This window comes from Sturnus vulgaris, chromosome 3 (assembly GCF_052056855.1).
Source record: "Sturnus vulgaris isolate bStuVul1 chromosome 3, bStuVul1.hap1, whole genome shotgun sequence".
Lineage (NCBI taxonomy): Eukaryota > Metazoa > Chordata > Aves > Passeriformes > Sturnidae > Sturnus > Sturnus vulgaris.
In genome coordinates this window covers 112760748-112785424 of record NC_142245.1, presented here as the reverse complement: position 1 = coordinate 112785424, position 24677 = coordinate 112760748, and the positions used below count along the sequence as shown (strand labels likewise).

General features: G+C 41.3%; 1 protein-coding gene across 2 annotated transcripts in view; it reads left to right on the top strand.

Annotated features, from left to right (window-relative positions):
• MSRA (methionine sulfoxide reductase A) overlaps positions 1 to 24677 on the top strand; it is a 230480-nt gene that overhangs the window by 62986 nt on the left and 142817 nt on the right. For both annotated transcript variants that reach the window (XM_088162566.1, XM_088162567.1), the window contains exon 2: positions 18998 to 19066. In XM_088162566.1, coding sequence (XP_088018692.1) covers positions 18998 to 19066 — 69 coding nt within the window. The remainder of the gene's footprint in view (positions 1 to 18997; positions 19067 to 24677) is intronic.

Below are 24677 nucleotides of genomic sequence, written 5' to 3'. Positions count from 1 at the left end.
CAGGGTAACTCAGTAACTTCCTTTCTTTTTTTTCTTTATTTTTTTTCTTCTTTTATTACATTAAATACACATTTATAAATATAGGCACCAACAGTGTGAGCCTCTTGCCTCCTTTGAGTTACTCTGACAGCAGGGTGGAATTTTTGCTGATGCTTATTTTGGCCCAGAGCCACTGAGCAGCTCTCCCAAATTCTGAATTAACACTGGAGAACAATGCAGCAAATAATTGAACTCCGTGTTTCTGGCCATTTGCTGTCTGCCTGACATCTGGCAGTGTGTCTTTCCAAAGGTTTTGTGCCCGTTCCTGGTCTCTTGGAGAGGAGCAGGATGAGTAAGAGTTTTCCAGTTGTTCTCTCTTTTTCTCCTGCATGAGGAGAGCTTATTCAGCATTCACTAAGTGTGCTCGAGGTGATAAGCAAACAATCAATCGAAGTTTTTTTTTTTTTTTTAAAGAAAACCCTAAACAGAAGCAAATTCAAAACACTTGGAGGCTTCTGGGAATGCCTTGAATTGCTGTTGAGCCTCTCTTCTGGCTGAAAGCTGAAGTGATGCCCCTTAAAAAACTCCTTAGAACCCTTGCATGCCTGGGGTGGTGGTGAGGCAGGATTGTTGAAAAGGAGGGAGAGAGATTAAAGGAGGAGGAATTTTGGAGAACAGTTCCCAAACTAAATATTGCTTGTCATGTTCTATAACTTATCAACAAGCTGACAGCCTATTTCAGATTTGGAAATCTCCCAGAATTTGAAAATAAATCAAGTCCCCTTCTTCCAGTTCAAGGAGTGCTTTGCCCCTTATCTTGCTCTGCTGTTTGTGGAAGGGCATAAGGGGAAGGTGGCCTAATCAAGCTCTAAATTAAATGGCTTGGCATTTTTCCAGTCCCTACTTTTTCCTGCCACCATGAACTGTGTCAAATCTTTTTTCCTCTCGGTTGGCTCTAATCAAAGTGTCATTTTGTCATTATTGATCCTTATTAGTGCCTGGAAGTGCTGTGGTTGAAAGTGCTGCTTCCTTAGCCCAAATTTACAGCCAATAAATAAAATTTTCCTCCTCCTCACTTCTTCATGAGAATCTTTTCTTGCATTTCCCTTATCTTTTCATGTGTTTCTTTTAGTGAAATTCATATAAAACATCTGGACTGGATGAAGAGGGAGGAGGGAGGAAGATGGGACTCCTGTAACCTCTCTCCAGGCCAATCTTTTATATTTTGTTCCTTTTTCACTCCCCAGTAAGTTCTTGTTGAACTGTGACATCTCAGAATCTGTCAGTCCTGCTGCCAGCCCCCCCTTTTTTAGGAAATTGGGATAACTTTTCACTTCTGCCTTCTTAATGCTGCCTTTTCTCTTTGCTGTCACTCCCTGCAGTGGTGAAATCAATGATCTATTTGTGTCCTGGTGGTTTATTTTTGTGCCTTCACATCTCCCCTTACAGAGTTCATTTACTACTGGTGAGCTCCAGTCCAGAACCTTCCATTAGAGACTCTGGAATAGAATTCCCAGAGAAGCTGTGGCTGCCCCTGGACCCCTGGAAGTGTCCAAGGCCAGGCTGGACAGGGCTTGGAATAACCTGGGATAGTGAAAGGTGTCCCTGCAAATGGCAGGGATGGAACAGGATGAGCTTTAAGGTCCCTTCCAACCCAAACCATTCTGGGATTCTGTGAGTGGATAAATGCCATAGTTTAAATTTACAGATCTTTTCCTGCTATTCAGTTGATCTGGATTTATTTTTTGGGGAAAGGAACAAAGCAGTCCCTTGTTTTTGTGTGAACACTCTCTCTATGTACTTGAACCAAGTAATATTCCCAATCTTTGACACCTAAGATAATATTTTAGTGATTTGCTGGAGTCCCAAAATGTCAAATATGAAAGACTTTATCCACCACTCTCTGCATGAAGTACAACAAGGAAAACAATTTAATTGCATTTTGATTCTCAGTTCACTGTCCAAGAATTTTATATAATTGTTTATTAGAGATTATTGTAATCTCTACTACAATAATTAAAAGATGAAAAGCAATAAAAGGAAATAATCCTGTTGCACAACAACGGGGCTGCCTGGCTCTGTGTGGTTTCTTTGGCAGTTATTAACCAACAGAGATATTTTTCTAGTGAAAATCATGTTTCAAGAATTGCATTACCAGCTAAACAATTTCAAAAGCTGCATTTAATAATATTGTAAAATAAAACTATTTCCTATGGTTGACTGAATAATGCAGCTTCCTCGAATAGTACAACCCTTTGCTAATTAACTGGGTGCTTTCATATCAGTAGCTGATTATTGCTTCTGGAAACAATCATTTAGCCACTGAGAGAGGAACAACACATCTTAATAAAGACATTTTTTTCCTCACAGATCAGCTCATTAAAAATTTTCTAGTGCGTGTCATCTGCAAGGCTGTAAAGTGGCTGTGACTGATCCTGTAAAATTCCCTGGGTTTGTGTCTGTAAAATGGGGATGTAACAGAGGTGGCCAAATGGTCAAAGGATTGTTTGGATGAAAGGAATCTGTTAGAAATATTGATATCAAAAATACAATGTATTTAATTGCTGTTATGAACTTGAGATTGAGGTGGAACGTTCCAGAAAAATGCAATTACAATGAAAGCGTTTTTGCTCTAACTCTGATTTTGATTTGAGGAGACAGAGTTCAATAAAATGAAAGTTGAGCATTCATTTTACTTAAACTAACGAGCCATCCTGAGTAGAGAAATCAAATGTAAAATTATCTGTATAATGACAAACAGCCTTCACACAAACTGGGCCATATTTTTTTCCTGCATTTGGGATCTCTACAGATCTATTTCAATATTTGGATGTCCCTTTAATTGTGGGCACTTATCTAAAAATGTTTTTTGTGCTGTTACCCTGGTCAGCAGAACCATCTCAATCCTCTGGAAAGGATTTTGTTGACAATTATGTAATTTAAATTCATTTGTATAAACACCAGTGAGGAACAAATCCGTGAGTCACAAGCCCTGGACAAGGCTGTGTCAGGCAATCTTTAATTTAAGAGCTGGGATTGAAAACTCGGTGTGAGGTTCATTACCAAGTGGTTTTATTTGGACACTTGACATTGCCTATAAATCTGTTTGTCCTGACAGAGGTGGCCCCTCAATCATCTCCTAAAATTTCTCTTTTCAGAAGGAACAATCAGGTTCTGGGAGCAGGACTGACTCAGGCTGGAGGGAGCTCAGGAGGTCTCAGGTCAAAGCAGGGTCAGACAATTTCTCTGGACAAAATGTTCCAGAGCTCCATCCTCACCCTCCTCCCTACATCCACTTGGGACCTTCCCTCTGAATTCATGGGAAACAGCCTCAAGTTGTGTCAGGGGAGGTTTAGGTTGGATATTGGGAACAATTTCTTCATGGGAAGGGTTCAGCTGCCCAGGGCAGTGGTGGAGTCCCCATCCCTGGGGGATTTAAGAGTTGTGTGCATGTGGCTCTTGGGGACATAGATTTAAACCCAAGTGTATCCATTTGGGACATAAAGCAAGGAAAAGCTGAATTTGAACCAAGAGCTGTGGGACGTGGATGCTCTCAGTGGAGAAATCCAGCTTCCTGCTCCTTCCCTTGCCTAACAGGATTTTAAATGTCCATCCTCTGCTTTCATAGAGATTCCCTTGATCAACAAGCAGTGAAGAAATGGCAATTTTTTGGGTAATGCCTCTTCTAGGGATGGGGCAGGCACAGTGACAGGGCCTCACCACTCTCACAGAGAGGAATTTCTTCCCAATATCCCATCTAACCCTGTTCTCTTTCAGTTTGAATCCATTCCCCCTTGTCCTGTCACTCCAGGCTCTTGGAAAAAAATTCCCTCTCCCTCTTTTTTGTTGGCTCCCTTCAGGTGCTGAATGATTGGTCTGGGTGAGAAAAGGATCAGAGTTAATTTAACTTCCAAACCTCTTTGGCTCCATGGAATAACTCTTGGCTTTTTGGGGGGGAGCAGAGCCTGTGCTGTGTGGAGATGAATTGGTGCCATTTGCTTCCAGTAGTGTCTCTTGGACAGGAATAAATTCCTTATGTTTAGATCAGGAATAAATTCCTTATGCTTAGACCAGGAATAAATTCCTGCTCTCACATTCCTCTGTAACAATCAGAGAGAACAGCTTTTATATTTATTTGTGCAAAGCCTTACAAATTCAGTCTACCTTCGATCATATCAATTTGATTTGATTTGATTTGAGTGTTTCTCAGTAAACCCAGCCGTGGGGAGGAGTTCCAGCTGCTGCATTTCCTCTCCTCACTTTCTGTGCCTTCATCAGCCCCGTGCTCCTCATTTTGTGCCTCCACTGAGTCATCAGCACTGCTCTAATGGACTGGAACTGCCCAAGGTGCATGGTAATTACTTATTGAGTTGCTGATGGCCCAGATGAGAATAGGATTTATTAGATCAGGAATAATGAAAAGCTGTGTTTAATGCAGAAAATGTAGAGTCTGAAAGACAAGTGTCTCAATTTATATATATATATATATATATATATATATATATATATATATATATAGTTATTTATTTATATGAAAGAAATTAAAATAGTGGTATAGAAAGGTTTAAAATGAATTACCTGAATGATGTTGTCCCAAGTTGTTTCAGAATTCCAGGTGTTTTGGGCTGAGATATTTTTAAACCTTTTTACCTGCCATTGTTAGGGATGTTTAAGGGAACAAAACCTGTATAAAGTGACAACTGATATTTTAACTCTTCTTTTTTTTTTTTCTTCAGATGAAGATGATGTTCTTTTTCTTGCACTCTAGACTTTCATGTATCATTGCAGGCATAGACCTGGCTTCCTTTGTTATCCCCCAAAGTGATTTTTCTCGTTCATCATCATGAAAAGTCCTTTATTAAAACTTTTGCCTCTGCATTGTTAAATAAAATAACAATAATAACAATAATTATTTGATTTAACTGACACACCAGGCTGGGAACATGGTGCTCCACTCTGCAAGATAATATAGAACATTAATGGAGACATGACCCTGAGCTCAGAAAGAATCTTGAGATTGCAAGGATTCAGAAGAGTAGGGAAGATTAGAAGGATGCTTTGTGTTTTGCTGTAGAGGTTATTTTGGATACTCTGGTTCTGTGGTCTTTTCCTGAAATATGAAATATGGTTTTGAACATCAGTGTCACAAAAAGCTCAACCAGATTCTTTCAGAAACAAAGAGCCTGTCATTTTCTTCAAGTTCCCATTTTTATGGTGCAATTCTAACCCTTCACAATAAAGGCTTTCCAGAATCCCATGGCTGCAGTAAATAAAATTGGAAGTGGTTTTCCTGAAAGAGCCTTGAATACTTTTTTTTCATTTGGAAGAGAAACTTTGCCTTCAAGTAAGCAAAGATTTGGAAGGGCTTGGATCAGCCTGGGATAGTGGAAGGTGTCCCTGCCCATGGAACTGGATGAACTTTAGGATCCCTTGTAATTTCTGACTCAAAACTGGTTTTTTAACTTACATTACCCTACCTGATAAATCATCATCCCTCTCTCTGTGTATTTAGATTGTATGCACAATTTTGGTTGCCAATTTTCAAATACCAGGGAAAGTTCAGCAGTAACTTTAATAAAGACAGCAATTATATTTTCATTATTCCCTCACTGCTTGTTAAATTGGGTTTGGAGTGTTTTATGGATCTAGAGCAATAAACATTATCTTACTTTGAGAGGTATTATAAAGTGTTGAGAAAAACATAATTATTGTTATTGGAAATGTTTTCATGTGAGAAGGTCAGAGAAACTTAATTATAGGGGTTTTTTTCACCAATTAACTTGACATTTTTGAGCTCTGGTAATGTCATTTAGACCCTTTCACTTGTGGGCATCACCCCTGAATCTTTGATAGTCAAGAGCAGGCAAAACTTGCAGTCTGAATTTTGGCAGCAGCTCAACCCTATTCCATCTCCATTTGTATAAAGATTCCTCCTCTTTCCTAAATAAGTTTAAATTCAAAAAATAGCACAAATTCAGGACCTTAACTTCCAGGCTCAGCTCTTTCTGTGAATTGCTTGCCATAAAATTTGTGAGAAGTTGTAGCTTAGAAAGAAATTTGAAACTCATCACGAGGAAGTTCTCTTGGTTATGTGATTAAATGGGCACCAATCCTGTTAGAATCCAATTATTTTCCTTGAATACCAGTTGAAATAATACCCAGGAGACAGTTTTTGGAAAGATCCTACAATATTAAGTGCTGAGCTCTCAGTAAAAATCTGCCATCAGTTCAATGGGAGCTGTTGAATCTTTGTGGAAAAACATCCTTGATTTTGTAGCACCAGCTGAGGCTGCAGAAAGAAAAATCAGTGCAAAATTGGAGTCACATTTGTGACACTGTTTCAGCAACACAAGGGTAAAAATATTGTAGAAGTGTTGTGGTTTTCTGCTAAATAGGCTTTAAAAACTTTGGGCACTTTGTTATGTTTATTTCTGGTAAATCAAGACACATTAAAGGACTAAAACCATCATTAGTTTTGTCATTTTAGGAAGGAAAAAATTGTTAAAAACTCCTACAACTCTTTTATGTCCTAAAAATGTGCTTTGGCTGGCATAAAACCACAAGCATTATCTCAGTTTGTCAGTAATTTCAGTGTATGACAGATCTGAAGATTTCAATTCTGTTATTAAGATTGTTCAGAGCAAAAAAAGACTGGGAAGAACATTAGACTTCTAAACAAAGCACTTTATTAATTAGACCTTTATTTGTTAATAAAAGCAGGAAACATTTAGGAAATAAGGAATGTTCTGTGGATTTGGGTACAAGTGCTTTATAATTTTTGACTGAGAGAAAGGTTGGATTTCTGTTATGTAAGGAAGGTAGATTCACCATTACTTATGGAATTTTATCCACAAAAATAATAAATTTGGGGATTCAACTAATGCATAATAACACAATCAGCCCTTACTGGGCTTGATGGGGTTGTTTTCTTCCTCAGAGGAGTGAAATTTGTTGGAAATACAGGATTTCCCAGAAAATTAAAATGAAATTGGGTGCTGCATTGGAGATGACAAATCACTTCTTTACAAATTATAAAAAATGTTGGATTCATTTGGCCAATCTCACCCCAGGCCAGTCACCCCTGGCTCCATCACATCAAAATGGGATAAATGTCCTCAAGGAATGACTGGAATATTTTAGCTGATGGCTTTAGGATGAGATGAATCGTGTTTTGAATTTCCAGCCTACAACACTTCATGCTTTATTTGTTTATCTCTCTTGCCATAACAGGTTGAAATGTTAATTTTGATGATTTTCGGAATAAATTCCCATTTTCAGCTGAAATCTGCTGCGATTTCTGGAGCTATTCATAGAAATGAGCATAAAGAAGCTGATTTTAGCATGAGGGAGCTAAAATCTCCCATGTTTCTTGTTCCACAGTCAATGGAGACACAGAGAGTGGGAGAAAACCTTGTTCAGAAGGAAGTTCAAAGCTGAAATCTGATTTTAGATTGTCTGAATTGCTCTCTGCTCACAGCTCCAAGGCTGGCAGAGCTCCCAGAGCTCCCAGGGATGCACAGGGTGGGATTGTTGGGATGTCCTGGGCAGGGCCAGGAGCTGGAATTCATGATCCTGCTGGGCTTTTTCCCCACTCAGGATATTCTATGGATCCAACTCCATGATTTTGTGCTTCAGTGCCAAGCCCTGGCTCCCTCTGAGTACTTGTGTCACTTACTGAGGTTTGCTGAGCAGCCAAACTCAAACTCCATCATTTCAAACTCCCTTTTGCATCCCATCCTGAATCACCCAAAGGTACAAAATGGGAACTGGGGGTTTACTGTGAGCCATCCCTTCAGGATGGAAGCTGTAGGTGCAGTTTTTTAGTGGCCAGTGGCTGGTTTGGTTTTTGATGGTCACAAGTTCATTAAAGAAACAGAGTTTGAGCCTTAAATTTTGGAGTGATTTAATTGGCTTATTGTAAAAGGGGAAAAAAAAGGCATTTGTTACTTATGATATCTTTTATTCTGCAGTTATTATCACTGAGAAACAGAATATCAGCCTTAAACTGTGTCAGCTGTTAAAGATGAAGTCATAACAATTTTTTGGAGTTGAGGTAACTACTTCCCATTTAGCTTCAGAAACGTTTTTTATTAGAATGCCTTCCCCATCCACTCCATATCATAACACAGTCAGCCCTTACTGGGCTTGATGAGGTTGTTTTCTTCCTCAGAGGAGTGAAATTAATTGGATACTGGGTTCCCTGGAAAAATTAAACTGAAATTAGGTGCTACACTGGAGATAACAAATGACTTCTTTAACAAATGTTGTGTTCATTTGGCCAATCCTCCCCCAGTCCAGGCACTGCTGGCCCCATACATACATTGGCTCTGCTGGACATGGGGAAAACCTCTGGAATCTTCATGAAATCATGGAATAATGTAATAGTTTGGGTTGGAAAGGGCCTTAAAGGTCTGTGTGACCCAACCTGGCCACGCAAACCTGAACACCGTTCTCGCCTTCATTTTGCCGTCAGCGGTAAAAATCACAATTCCCATTTTCCCGACAAAGCCCAGCTTGGCTCTCCCGTTTTCCCTTCTCTGTGCCAAGGGGTGGGGGGTTGGAAATCACCAGGAAAAAAAAGGCTGGAGCAGATTGTGAGGCTGAGCTGAAGCGTTGGGGATGGTCATTTATCACTGTCAATGGGGACGAGGCGCCGGAGCGTTGGCGCTCGTCCGCGGAGTGACAGCTGACGGGAGCCCGGTGCAAACTCCAGGAGGATAATCCACCCTGGAGTGGGAATGTGTGCGAGGCAGATACTCTGTCACCAGCCACACTCTGCTCCCCACGGATCCACGAGGTTAAAGCAGGGCTTTAAGGGGTGCTGGCGGTTGGGATGTGTCGCTGAAACGGGGCTGGGTCGCTGCCGTGGGTTCCTGGATTGTGGAATCCGGCTGGGTGGAGCACTGGGGATGTGTGGGGAGGCTGGGGATTGATAATGGAAAGCACTGAGTGTTTCACATCTGCCACGGTTTAGTTTTGCTGGTTTTAATAGACTTATTTTGCTGCTGTGAGATAGAATTAGGAGTAAAAGCAAGGCGGGCCTAAAACTTAAAGGCGTAAAGAAAAACTTCATTAACATAATAAATTTAGAATAAAAGTTTTAGACCACCCCTTCTTCCTCTTTTTTTATACTTTTTTCTCTTTCTTAACAACAACATACAGAAACTTCAGTTAGTTACTAACTTAAATAATCTTTTTTAGTTCACTTTAAGGAGAGGAGTATTATTTTTGTCGGGCTATAAGGATTTTTTTTCCACAAGAAGAAAAAAACAGAAAAACCTAAATTCTCCAATTAGTTTCTCAGGCTGCTAACAACCACACCAGCCTCCAATTAGTCCCATCAACTCACAGAGGAAGTTTTCAAGGAGAAAACTTCCATGTATGCCCTCCCCCCAGGTGCCAATCAATGTAAAACCAGCACAACATCTCAGTTTGATTCTGCTGTGAGGATCAGGAATTATTTAAAAATAACAAACCCACCCTGGCAAATGCGGGCTTCAGCAAATCTAAATATTTAAAAGTACAATAAAAATGCCTTGTGATATAAAACTGAAATTACAGCAGGAAAAAATCTGATAAGGGAAGGTTAATACGTATTTCCTGCAATGAAAAAATAGTTGAGGGAATTGGGATTGTTCAGCCTTTGGGGTGACCTGATTGCAGCCCTTTCCAGTGCCTGGAGGGAGCTTAAAAGAAAAGTGAAGATGGAATGTTTGCAAGAGCATGGAGAATGGCTTCCCAGTGCCAGAGGGCAGGGATGGATGGGATATTGGGAAGGAATTCTTGGCTGTGAGGGTGGTGAGGCTCTGGCACAGGTTTTCCAGAAAATCTGTGGCTACCTCTGGATCCCTGGAAGTGTCCAAGGCCAGGTTGGATGGGGCTTGGAGCAAACTGGGATGGTGGAAGGTGTCTCTGCCCATGGCAGGGGGTGGGATGGGATGAGCTTTAATGTCCCTTCCAACCCAAACCATTCCATGAAATATTTCCTGTGGGTGTTAATTTAGAGCACGGCTCCCAAGCCAGTGTGAGAATATCCTGATGCCAAAAATTCTTGTTCTGCCACCTAATAAAAAGACTTGAAATTGGTCAATCTGCAACTCAAATCGTATTGTTTTGAATTTGCTGTTATTTTTATTAACTATATCCCACTTTGCTTTTCATGACAAATCATATGCATTGACTTAACTGGGGAACATTTTAATTGAGCACTGCTGGAGATTTTCCAATAAATTAACATTACATGTTTTTAACAGATGTCTGAAGTTGACATTGTTATTAGACATTGTAATTAATAGAAGTATTACCCAAATTAAAATCTCAGAGCCTCAGAAAAATTAAAATGTAGGTGACTGAGTGATGTTAACTCATTAATAGAGAGTGACTCTTGAATTCCCTCCACTGGGTTTTATTAACCCAGTAAACACATTTTTCCAAGTAGCTGGAGAGGGAGTTGGACAAACCCTTTGGAATAAGTGTCTAATGAATCAAGACATGTTTTACCAATGATATTGTGAAGTTCTTTAACCTGTCATTGTCTTATTGGTATAATCTGCCCAAAAGTGCCTTTCTGGGATGTTGGAAAGTTTTAATATCACAGAATTGTAGAATCCTAGAATGGTTTGGGTTGGAAAGAACTTTGAAGATTGTCCTGTTCCAATGTCCATATCTGTAATTAAAGATTTGAAATAACACTTTGTCTACAAATTCACGGCCAGCCACGAATTTCAAAGGGCTTTTTCCACTTTGAACATGTGTGTGAATGTCCAGTAAAAATTATCTCGAGTCTCCTTTTGAGAATCCATGGACATCAAAATAAATGACAGCTCATTGGTGTTACATGGCACAAGGTTTAACTGCTCTCAGGGTGAGCCCTCAGAAAAAGAGGAGTCTAAGGCCAAAGTCACACTTAGGAGGTTATTTGTGTAAATATTAACCTGTAAAAGGATATTGTAGATAAACAATGTGATTAAAAGCACTTGGGAGGGGATATTTTAGGTCTGCATTGTTTTACATTGCAGAGGTTTCCCTAGAATTTGGGTTTTCTGGTGCTGATTCCCAGGTGAGGAGATGTTGAACTGAGCAGTGCCAGGAATTCACTGACCAGCAGAGATCAGACCCCAGCCTGAGGCTTTCCAGAGTTTATAGAAGTTTATTTCTCCCATGAACCTTCAGTTCTTCCCTCAGTTGGTTCCTGCCCTTTCTAGACAGTTTTTTTCCTCAAGAATTATGAGATGCAAACTCAAATTCCATACCAGGGGGACAGAGTGTTCCTGGAGCTGCTTTGCCTCTCTCTGTGCTCCATTGTGGAATTCCTGCCCGGAGCTTTGTGCTGCTTCCCATTTTTCACCATGTTCCAGATGAGCATCCAGAGCATGTTTTATTCATGTGCTTTTCACCCCTTACTTGGGATCATTAATAAAGCTGCTCAATAAACCCAGGCTTAACAACCCTGCTCTCCACACCCCACTGGACATCTCCTCCTGCTCCCTTACTCTCTGTTTATCTCCATCCTTTGTTTGCATCTCTTGGTTTTCCAGCCTGTCTGATGCCATTCTTAGCCAAGCTGGTTAATAGAAGGGTTTCAACTGGGGTTTTGAGAGGTGTTGTCTGTAATAATGAAGTAAATCCAGCTGTATTTTATCATCTTCATTCAGTTCCTGTGCTGACAAGGGGCTCCATGAAAAGCAGGAATGGCAGGGATGGCCTGGATAGTCCTTGGTAGGTGGATAACTCAGTGCCAGGTTCTGCTTCAGCTTTAAGGCTCTTCTGTTTTCTTTTCAATTTTATATTTCAGGAAGTTCCCATCCCTGGAAGTGTCCAAGGCCAGGCTGGACAGGAATTGGAGCAACCTGGGATAGTGGAAGGTGTCTGTATTTTTATTATTTTCTTTTGTGTTACCCCATCCAACCTGGCCTTGGACACTTGCAGGGATGGGGCAGCCACAGCTTCTCTGGGAGGTTAAAAAGAAGAAGTTTTAAAAATGAGAACTGCTGATTATGTTATGACAGAGCACCATTAGTTAGGTTTTTGGGAAATGAAATGTTGTGACAGTCTCAAAGGTACCACAAGAATTAATTCATTTGTGTGTCTCATATATCTGTTTATGTCATCTTTCTGAGCTGGCAGCCCTTCTAGGCAGGATTCTTACACAATCATAGATTCCTTTTGCTTGGTGCCATTATTTTCCTCTGCCATTGTTTCCTTTGCTACTTTGATCCTGTATTTTACTGGTAATGTTTGTTCTGGTTCATAACCCATAATCTCCATTGGTGTCAAGGCAATATTTTAATAAATATTTATGTACACACAGATACATCTAATCCTTCCCCTGAACAGATCTCGAATCTCTGTGATGTTATTGCAAGGTTATAGGTGGAATTCATCCAAGTTTGTCACTACTTTCCTTATAATCAGTGCTCAGAAAGTGACATTTTAAAGTATGATTGGTTTTATCCTGAAGAAAACAGTATGTGAAATGAATCACCACAGTCTCGTTCTTCCCAGAGTACTGGAGGATCCAAGGCTGAATACTCAGATGTAGATACCCAGTGTGGAAGATGAAAACCAAGTGCAAGGGTCTGAGTTTAAGAATATTTAATTTAGCCTGAATTTTTATACCCCAAAATTCAACACAGAGTGAGAGAACAGATCAAGCAGAATGTGTGGTCACAATCAGGCTGTGATGGGTCACCTTTATCTGGGCTTCATAGACTTTGTGTGTGGGAAAGTCACATAATCTCACAATCCCAGAATTGTTTGGACTGGAAAAACCCTCAGAGATTACTGATCCAACCATTCCAGGCTGCCAAGGCCACCACTGCCCCATGTCCCCAAGTGCCACATCCACATGGCTTTTAAATCCCTCCAGGGATGGGGAATCCAGCCCTGGGCAGCCCTTTCCAGGCAGGAATTGTTCCCAATATCCAACCTAAAACTCCCCTGGTGCAACTTGAGGCCATTTCCTCTCATCCTGTCCCTGTTCCCTGGGAGAAATCCCGACCCCCCCTGGCTGTCCCCTCCTGTCAGGGAGTTGTGCAGAGCCACAAGGTCCCCCCTGAGCCTCCTTTTCTCCAGGCTGAGCCCCTTTCCAGCTCCCTCAGCCACTCCATGCTTTGTTGTTTCCTTTATTCATACCCCAAATATATCCCTGATCCTCATATTTTACACCCTGGCTTCTCTGTCCCAGCTGCCACGAATCCACTGCCCCACTCCCAGTATGTACCCCAGGGGATTGAGAATCTCACAATCATTATTTCTCCTCCTCTGCACCTCCACCACCCTCTTTTTATTTTTTCATTTTCATTCCAAAACCTCATTTTCCTGCTGCTCTTGGTCCATTTCCTGGCAGGAGCTGCAGAACAAACCCAGTGTGTGATTTCTGGCCTTTGTTCATTAAGCAGCACCTCTGTTTTTTTGAGGAGCCCGTGTGTGTTTTGGAGGCTGAGCTGACCCTCTGTGCTAGGACACATCACATTCATCAGTCACTTCCCGTGTCCCAATCTGTTTGATGGCCTGGATGGAGAGAGCACAGCGTGTCACACTGTGAGACATCACCTCCAGAATACATTCCCAAACTGGTTTCAGCTGCCACTCTTCCTTTCCTGGGCTGTTTTGATAAATAAACTTATTTTTTCCAACAACATTTGTGATTATTACATTCCACTGAGTGATACCAGCGTTTTGTTAATAAGAGCTGGGATCTCTCATGTGAGGACAGCACCACAACACTACAAAGAGTTGTGGGTCAAATCATCCAAATAACCATTCAAATAATTCAAATTGTTGAATTACTGGGACATAGCCACCTCTCCTTTTAATTGGTCATCAGCTGACAGCTGATTTCTCCTGATGGAGGATGGAACTGGAGAAGTGAGAGGTGAAAGAAACCCAGCAGATCCTGTTCACCATCTCTGCCAATGCTGGGGATTTAAATGACTCGTCAGAGATGGAGACACAAATGACCAGGATTTGGGATCGATGTCTCTGTGCTGAAAATATCCTTTGGGAGACAAAGGGATTTGAACTGTAACTCTGCAGAGTTCATCTCTTAGGCACGAGGTTTTCTTTTTGCACAGGAGATTTTAGAACTGACAGTTCTGCTCGTTGAACTAGACCTGAAAAGAAAGAAGAGCTTCTGTTTCATCACCAGCTAGGAAGGATTTATGGATGAAATTCTGCCATAAATTAAAAATCTCAACCCTCTCAAGGAGAGCAGCCCTCTGCTTCGTGTGACTCTCTTTAGTCCTCCAAGAGCCCCAGTGAATCTCTGATTTCCTGCTTTTTTTTGCCATTGAGTAGTTTTTAAAATCTCAGAATTTGAAATCAAAATTCCACCTTCAGGAACCAGGAAAAATGGAGGGGCTCTTAGTTTTGGTTGGAAAAGGGGGCATTTAGCAGATAATTCCTATTCCTTCAGAAGCACTTCCTACAAACTTTCTTTTCAACAGCCAAACTTTCCCTCTGTCCTTTGCAGACCATTATGAAACCACATCAAAAGCATTTTCTGGTGTCCAGGAGAACTTGGGAGAAGGAATGGATATAAATAAAGTGAATGATTTCACTCTCTGCTTGAAAATAAGTGAGGATTTGGAACAATCCCATCCTTGTACAATTTACTAAATCCTCATTTTTGGCATAATTTGGTACATGAGGTGTGTCACTCCTCTTGGCACACACATCAGGTACCTTTGTGGAGAACTAAACCCTTTCTTTAGGGAAATACCTCTTGGGTTATGAAACAGTGAAAAAATAAACAAACCTCCTTAGGTTTAAAAAATCAGGTTTGAATGAATAAATGGATGACCTGTTTTACAGAAGTACTGGCCAGTTTTCACAAGTGAAAAGTGAACAGAAATTCTGGAGCCCAGAAGTTCCTAGAATCAGTTCATTTACTCAAGTACAAGTACAAACCAAGGTCAGATCCCTGTTTTCTAAGGCAGGTGAATAAAATGGAATCAAGTTATATTATGTATTATATTCCATTTTTGGAAATGATGACCTGTGAGATCCTTTTAAAACAGCTTTAAATAAATCTTATGTTTCCTGATCTGTTTTTTTTTTCTCTCAGATTCTCAATCCCTCAGTAGCCAAAATCCTCCAGCATGGTGATGTGATGGGAAATGTGGGAAAAACATAAAAAAAAAGGAAAGGGGAAAGGAGCTGATTTGCTTTGGGATGTTCCCATCCCTGCTTTTCCCTTTTCCTCCTCCTCTTCCCCATCCCCATTGTGGCTGTTCTTTAGGAGATGGAGGAGGCTCCTGGTAATTGGTTAATCAGCTATTTTCAATTCAATTCCTGGCTGTACTTACCATGGAAAATTAACAGTCCTTGCGTATAAATATGACCCCTACTCCTGGATTAATTTGATTATGCGAGAATCTCAGTTTTCATTTAAAAATAATAACTTTCTGGCTGCTCTGATAAAACAAGTTTGGATATGTAATCTAAATATTCCCTAATGGCTTAAAAAAAAAAAAATCAAAAGACAAATATGAAGAACATATGAATCTCTTGTTAATAGAATTTAAATGTTCTCAAATCTTTGCTATGATTGCTAGAGATTGAATATTTTAAAACCAGAAAATTCCTGATTTTCATTCACTGCTGGATCAGCATTCTCTGAAAGCCAAAACTTTTTTAAACATCTTAATTTGGGTCCACAAAAAGAGAAGTGATGTTCATTAAATGACTGAGGGTATCTTAACCTTGAATTCTTTAAATTTCCCAGGGCTTCTAAATATTGTTGGAACTTCAGTTGGGCTAGTTTGAAAGGAAATATTTTTTACAGAACTCTCCCATTTGAACATATTTCATTGTTGAATTTATCTCTTAGGGGTGTGATACCATCAACCCATGGAACTGGGAGGATAAATGAAATGTATCCTAACAAATTAAAATGTGCCAGGGAACAGGTCTGGGCATTGGAACTCGATTGTCCACGCTGATAAATTGCTGGGATAGGAACAAACATGATTTCAGCTGGGCTAATTAATTAGTTTGTAGATAAGACTTGTGTGTTTGAGTGGATAACTGGTACAGGCTCATGGTGAGGGCAGCAGAGAGGGAGATGGTTCTGCTTGGGCTCAGGAGACCTGCAGAGCTGCTCCAGCCCTGGGATCCAACAGCAGGAGGACGTGGAGGGGATGGAATGAATCCAGAGGAAACCATGGAGATGCTCCAAGGGCTGGAGCCCCTCTGGAAACAGGCTGGGAGAGCTGGGGGTGCTCACCTGGAGAAGAGAAGGATCCAGGGAGAGCTCAGAGCCCCTTCCAGAGCCTAAAGGGGCTCCAGGAGAGCTGCAGAGGGACTGGGGACAAGGGATGGAGGGACAGGACACAGGGAATGGCTTCCACTGCCAGAGGGCAGGGATGGATGGGGTATAGGGAAGGAATTCCTGGCTTTGAGGGTGGTCACTGGCAGAGGTTTCCCAGAGAAGCTGTGGCTGCCCCTGGATCCCTGGAAGTGTCCAAGGCCAGGTTGGATGGGGCTTGGAGCAACCTGGGATAATGGAAGGTGTCCCTGCCCATGGCAGGGATTTTTTAGATGGTTAGATGGTCTTTAAGGTTCCTTCCCAAACCTTTCCATGATTCCATGATAATCCAGGTATGGACAGAATTTAACCCTCAGTCAGTGACTCTTTAGCCAAAGGCTGTGGTGGGACCACGTTGGAAACTATCCAGTGATAGGTGCAAAAACTGAATAATGCCTAAGAAATATTAAGGATCTGTTGAGCAACTTTTGATTATCCTTCCATGTATTTTGGATCTGTGGGGGATTATTTCTGTTAAAATCAAGAGAATCTAAGGAGCACAAGGCAGGCACTGCACCTGTCTGAAGCAGACTTTGCCTGAAGCTGAAGTTGAATGTCAAGTCCTCCAGGATCTGTGTTGCTTTCAGCTCCTACTGGTTCTGTGCAGCAGGGAGCAAAATGTGTCACAGGAATCTCTCGGGTTTAGTTTGGAAAATTTAGAGTTTTGGCAGTTGATGAGGGAGCAGCATTTGGAAGTTTTGAGAGGATTTTGTTCACGAATTTATATTTGTGAAGATTCTGACTGCGTGGCTATCAATAAAATAAAAGTAAGAATCTATTCCTTAACTTTACTTGGGAACCCTGAGTATCAAGGAGATTAAAAAAAGATGATGCAGAGACATCCCTGGAGGTGTTCCAGGCCAACTTGGACAGGGTTTGGAGCAGCCTGGGGTAGTGGGATGTGTCCCTGCCCATGACAGGGAGTGGGACAGGATGAGCTTTAAGGTCCCTTCCAACCCAAACCATTCTGGGATTTGATGATCCATGTCCTTCTAATTCAGCTTTTCCACACCCATTAATGGATGAACTCCATAAATTGGCAGTATTTGGGTGGAATGTGCTGTTTTCAGCCCCAGGAAGCTGAAATGAGCTCACAGCCAGTCCAGTGCTGACTGGAAATTTCTCCATGGCTCTGTAACTCCAGGTTTTATCCTATTTACTGCAACCCCTTGTCTCTGGAATGACAATGAGCTTGGAAAAGTCATTTATTCGTTCCATTGGCAAGCTCCAGGGATAGTCTTATTTTTTTTTTTTTTTTTTCTATTTCCATGAGGCCAAAGTATTCCTGATTTTCTGGAGTTAGTCAATCCAATTTGGAGGTGAGAATTAAAATATTTTCACATGGAAAACTGTTCAGTTAAAAATCCCCAAACTGGGACATTCTTTAGTTCTCCTTGGGGAGAGTTGTTGTTACTTCCACATTGTTATTTAGGTGGTATTACTTTCTTCCTGAGGTTGAACGTGTATTTTGTTAAGGTCCTTTTAATTTTTTTTTTTTTTTTGCTTATTTTTTACTATTTAATGCATCTGTGCAGGAAATACTGGAAAAAATAGTGAGCCAAAGTATGAATGACAAGAAAATGAATCATTTTATCTGGCTGAGATCTTCAAAATTAAAGTGTGAAGACATTGGGAGACAACTTGAGAACTCGGAAAATATTACTTTCATTCAAGCCTGTCTCACCTCTGAAAGTTTAATTTTAATTTTAATATATTGAAAGCCTGGCCATTTGAAATGATAACTGCTTCATACATCATGGATGTCACTCACTCTGTAAATGAAGGCAGCTATCAGGGCGAGGGCAGGGTTAGTTTATTTGATCTTACAAGATGTTCCATAATTTTTCTGACTGTTCACTCCTCTCCTGTGGCTGTAGATCATGTTGGGAATACCAGCTACAGCTAACGAGGTTGAAACCTTGGTCATGTTGCTCCCACTCTGGAGCTTCCCAACAATTTTCTTCCCAAAGCCCCCTCTCCTGAGGCACGGGGCATTCAATTTTCCTAAATGCCATCAATTGACTCGTGGCACCTCTTGCTGCACCTGCAGATAGATAACCCTGATTTTCCCTTCTCACTGACTCTTGGTAAATGTTGGATGCCAGCTGGGATTAGGAATGTGCCTCTCTGCTAATGGGAAATATTGTTTCCAGAGAATTCACAAGTGAGCCCACATTCCTTATCTGACCTGCTTTATTCCTCACCAGCATCAGGACTAAAGGAATTAAAACAATGCATTCACTGAGAAAATGCTTGATTTTTCTCCCTGGGAAATGTTTTGTGAACAGAAAGTTGTATTTTTGAATTCAGGCAGTTTCATTTCTTGCCACCACCGTTTAAAATGTGCCTTAGTAGCAAAAAAAAAAAGAATGTAGGGATGGCAGTGGAAATGTTTTGAGCTACAAGAGGGCAGGGATGGATGGGATATTGGGGAGGAATTTTTCCCTGTGAGGGTGGGGAGGCCCTGGAATAGAATTCCCAGAGAAGCTGTGGCTGCCCCTGGATCCCTGGAAGTGTCCAAGGCCAGGTTGGACAGGGCTTGGAGCAACCTGGGATAGTGGAAGTTGTCCCTGCCCATGGGAATTGTTCAGGTTTCAATGGATCTGTGTGAAATAAACAATTGATTTTATGCAAATTGATTTTAAAGCAAATACTCTATCACATTTTAACTTAGGTTCGTTTTTTTTTTTTTTTTTCTTCCCCTTCTAGATAAACATCATGTCAATGGGAACAGAATGGTTGAACCTTTCCCAGAGGGAACACAGATGGCTCTGTTTGGTAAGGCATCAGTTTGAAAATAAAAGCTCAAAGCTCTGTGGTGTTTCTGCTTTCCAAATTTCTTAATTTTAGCCTGACTCCTTCAGGTTTCAGAATCTGGGCTGCTCCTGCTCTTTTCCAATCACTGACACCAGCTAAAACCACTGGGCATTTTGGGAGATGTCCTTTATGCATCATTTCCACATAAAGAAATACACTAAAAATGTTTTTTTTTCTTAGTTATACAAACAGAAAATGTAAATCCTGTCTTGTATTCCCTAAAAATTTAAAAATATATTTTTTTTAATGTATGATAATTTGTCTAAGATCATTCATTAGTTTAAAAAAAACTCTGAAGGTCATCTGTGATTGTCCACACTTTAAACCATGCAAGGAACTCCAGCTGTTTGGGATGTGCTGTGTTTGGAGGGTTTGTTACCATTTACATGCCCCAAACCAGACCTGCTGGTTTCTACCTGACCCTGTGGAATTCCTGTTGGGAACCATCAGAGCTGGAAAAGTGGCAGCTGGAAAAGAGAAAAAAAATCGAATTTCTCTGTATATGCCTCTTTTCTATGAAAATGTCATTCTTTGAGCCCATTTTGAAGACTTGGAAAGGTATTTCTCCAGAGAAATTAATTACTTCTGGAAGTAATAAACATCCTAAAATAGATCAAAATCCTCTTTTTCCAACGGAGATCTGGACTTTACCCAAATCTGAGAATTGTCAGAGCTCTCATTTTGGGACGTGCTGATGCTACTCCTTAAGACAAGCCTTTGGGATTTACTGGGAAGAAAAAAGTGGATTTCTCTGGCAAATATTCCTAAAATTTATTGCTGCAGAGAATGAAAAATTTCCTAATGCTGTTTTGATACAAGTGAGTTGTTTACAAAGGATATATTTCTCCATTAACATGTGCAGGATGGTCCAAAGTGCCTTAGGAAATGTATTATATTCTATTAAATGTTTCTCTGTCTGTGGTGCTGAAGTAAATATTAAATCACTCCTTGAAACACATTAATTTAATACTCCAAAAATGATCTTTTCAATTGGTGATGGCAGAAAATGTTGGTGAGTGTGATCTTTCCTGTGGAATTTATGTCGGGGTCGTTTCATGGTTGAAGAGGGGAAATGTTTTGTGAGTGTCACCCTTCAGTTTCCAACATGATTTATTCAACTTCTCTTCAGAATTCCTCCCATCCAGTGTTGCCTTTCTGTCAGTGTCTCCCTCTCTGTGGAATTTGGGAACATGAAGAAATTCTTGGAGTGATGGAATGAGTGATTGTTTCATAATTTTCTTTTGGAGCAAATGGAAAATGATTTTAACCTTTTAAGCTCCAAGGCTGAGATGGATTTAGAGATTCTTCTTTGAATTTCTTACAGCAGGAAGGGTCAGAGGGTTCTGGTACAGTCTGATATTGATGCAGTCTGTGCTGTTTGGATTTTTTTTTTTTTTAAAAGACGCTCCATTTGTTTTTCTTTTAATTTTCTGTGTCACATTCAGATTTCCAGTGTCTGTGATGGGTGTTTGTTCTATCATTGTACACAATCTATAAAAATTCACAGAAAGCAACAGAATTTAACTGGAAAAGTGCAAAACCTTATTAAACAGTGCACTTTGAAGCATTCCTGAGGAGTTCTGTAACATTCCTATCAAGCCTGGGAACTCCCATTCTTTTTCAATTGCCCTAGATTTTCCACAAGGCTGTGATTGCAAGTGTTGGGCTCAAGTGGTGAAAGCTCAGGCTGGTGCCATCTGTGCTGTGAAGGAACAGAAAACCTCCACATCCTGATTTTTGCTGTTAGACCTGCACTGGAATAGTGCACAAACATGACTCTGATGATAATCCCTGGCATTTGTTGGCATTGGCATCCCAATCTGATGGGGAAAAGGGAATTAATTTTCCTGCAGTTCATTTTCCTCCCTCCAACCCATGTGAATGGGAATAAAAGGCCACGTTGGGATGGGGCTTGGAGCATCCTGTGGATAGTGGAATGTGTCCCTACCTATGGAACTGGATGAGCTTTAAGGTCCCTTCCAAACCATTCTGTGATTCCCTGATTCTCAAACAAGCACTAGAAGAAGAAAATTATCAGTTCGGAATTCCTCTCCTGGGATTATTACTCATCCTATCCACGTGTGATCCTGTTAACAGCAAGTTCTTTGTGTCTTGGGGCTCTGTAAGCTCAGGAGGGAGCCTGATCCAGTCGAATTTCTGACTCCACCTCACCAAGACAGGATTTTCACATCCCTCTTCCAGAAAGATCCTTTAATCCTTTACTTGGGATGAGTCTGGAAGAGCACTCGTTACTTAGAAGAGATCCCTCGTGTGGATCCTCCCTCTCTGGGGTCATTCCAATTTCCCTCTGTGGGGTTATTCCAGTCTTCCTCTCTGGGGTCATTCCAGGCTCCTTTCTGGGGTCATTCCAGTCTCCCTCTCTGGGGTCATTCCAGTCTCCCTCTCTGGGGTCATTCCAGTCTTCCTCTCTGGGGTTATTCCAGTCTCTCTCTCTGGGGTCATTCCAGTCTCCCTCTCTGGGGTCATTCCAGGCTCCCTCTCTGGGGTCATTCCAGTTTCCCTCTCTGGGGTCATTCCAGTCTCTCTCTCTGGGGTTATTCCAGTCTCCCTCTCTGGGGTCATTCCAGTCTCCCTCTCTGGGGTCATTCCAGTTTCCCTCTCTGGGGTTATTCCAGGCTCCCTTTCTGGGGTCATTCCAGTCTTCCTCTCTGGGGTTATTCCAGTCTTCCTCTCTGGGATCATTCCAGTCTCCCTCTCTGGGGTCATTCCAGGCTCCCTCTCTGGGGTCATTCCAGGCCCATCTGGACACAATCCTGTGCCCTGTGTTCTGGGATGACCCTGCTGGAGCAGGAATTTGGACCAGATGACCCCACTGTGCTCCCTTCCAACCTGAGCCATCCTGGGATTGCTTAAAAAGATCTGCAAAATCCAAAAGTTGGTTGTGTAGAGACAGCCAGCTTGCAGTGAGATTCCCTCCTGCTTGCATAGTTTTAGATGCACCAATAAACCAGCAGAATAAAATGTAATGCAGAGCTGTAAACACTGAGCCTTCCACCTGCTGCAAAACACAGTTGGATTTCATTCCACAGCTCCCTCTCCTGCAAAACCTCCTCAAGATGCTCCTCCTAATGGTTCATTATTTATTTGATGCTGTGACTGCTTGTTTGCATCAAGGGACAGGGTCAGTGTACTCGGGGCATTGTTCCTGCAGCTTTCCCATCTATAGCAGAACCTCACAGATTTCAAAGGATGATTTAAATGATCCTGAGACTCTCCTGTTGTCTGTTCAGCATCACTCAGCTGCTGGAGGTGCACCTATTGTTCATTAGGATAAAGAAATGTGTCCTTGTTTCTACAATGGGGGAAAAAAAGCCACATTTCCAGGGTGAGGGTGATTCTTTAATGGAAATCTTTTAATGCTCCTCATCTTGTGACCTCGTAATCCAGCTCCCAGCTAAGATTAAAGCACTAAGGGAACACGATGTGCACAGGCACAGCCTCACTGGAGACACTGGAATGCTGCATCAAAAATCTCCTGATGTCTATTCCCAAATTCTGTGACTGCTGCCCAGAGAAGTTGTGGACTCCTCATCCCTGGAGGTGTTCAAGACCAGCCTGGATGGGGCTTGGAGCTACCTGGGATCATGGCAGGGCTTGGAATTGGGTGGTCTTCAAGGTCCCTTCCAAGCCAAACCATTCTGGGGTTCTGTGTTTCCATGGAACAATTGAAACTTGATGTTCCACGATTGTGCTATGAAGGATAATGCCCGTCCAGAAAGTTTTCTTGGAGGTTTTATGGCCATGGATTTATTCAGTGAAAAGTGCTTTGTCTTAAGAGACTGATTTTGACCTCACACTTAATCAAAACTCAAAATCTGAATATCTATAAGGGGGGTTTATAATATTTTGAAAAGAAGCAGTTTAGGGTCTAAATTCAACTTATTTACCAGGGGTAAAAAAAACCCCAAATGCCTGAAAGTTGCAGAACATTCACGATTTCAAGAAATTAATCTTTTCCTCAACACCACTGTAACTCTTGCATATTTTAAACACATTTAAATGCACTTCTGCATTATCATAAAATCATGGAATGGCTTGGGCTGGAAGGAACCTTAAAGATCACCTCATTGCAACCCCCTGCCATGGGCAGACAAATTATGCTCAGATCAGGTTTCTGTTGAATTTTAATCACTCTTTTTCCTTATCAACTGCTGCTGGTACAAGACTCCAGTTTATCCCAGAGCATCTCCATATTCCCTGAGATTTCTGTGTCACCTGATTTCTCCAAGAGGAAGCATTGTGCATATGGTGTGTGCATAGAAGGGCTCTTATTTACTCCCAGTGAAATCTGGCAATAATTCAGATTTGTAATTACAACACTTTTAAAATGTAGGAGCACATTGAACTGTATTTGCTTGACATAGACTAGCTTGTAATGGGATAATTGGTTTCTTGATGTAAACAAAGTGCAGACAGAAATAGGATGTTAAGGAACTGATAAGGTCTAATTATGGATATTTTGGAGCTGGCAGATGGATCCAGGCCTGGTCACCTTCTGCTCTGCACTTATTAGACAGCAGCACATTCCAGTAATTCCATGGAGTTTTGTTATTCCTGTGTTTTGCCTGAGTTATTGCGTCCTGTCACAATTGCATTCCCACTGCTTCCAAAGGTTCTTTAAAAATTAAACCAGGATCCACCAGGATTGTCCAGTGAGATCTCTCAGCCTGTTCCTGAGGCTCCTGGGTCTGGAGCCCTTGGAAAACTGAGCTCCTCCAACACACCCTGCTCTTGGGGGCTTCAACTCCTTCCCATAAAGGTTGGATGGGCTTGGAGCAGCCTGGGATAGTGGGAGGTGTCCCTGCCCTTGACAGGGAGTGGGACAGGATGAGCTTTAAGGTCCTTTCCAACCCAAACCATTCTGTTTCTGTGGATAAAGGCCTCATTAGGGCAACTTCTCAACTAAATAGAACATTATTTCCATTGGAAGTGGGATGATGTGTTCAAGAATGGATAAATCCATACAGAATTTCTTTTCGTCACTCCTGGAACAGCTGCTGGTGACTGAGTCAGAGAAGAGCCAGTGTTAGGAAATCTTCTGGTCCAGATGAATTTTCAATGACTATTTTTCACCAGGAAAAGAAAATCACAGGGAACAAAGTTTGGCTCTCAAGAGAAACACCTTTTTTTTTTTTTTTTAGGCAGTAAAAATAGAACAAGCAATTTTTCTCAAAGAAAAAGAAGAAGACTTAAAACGTATCAGAAGACATTCTTTCTCTATTTGAAGAAAAATGTAAGGCTTGATGATGTTGAAACAGCCGTGTTTGCTCTGACCCAAATGGAGGAGAAACATCCTCAGCAATATCATCACATGGTGCAAGGATCACACTGTGGAAGAACTGAGGGCCAGAGGGAATGTATTGCAGAAGGGGCTCATGTCTCTCGTGTTAACCTTTCAGCATGTGGAAAAGAGAAGGAAATGTATTGATTGGCTGCTTTGCAGAGTTCTGAGGCATTAATGCTGTCCTGTTTTGACACAGGGATGGAAAAATGGACACAGCATTTCTGCAGTTCTGGAATGAGAGAAAAAACCTGGGAAGTCAGGGCATAA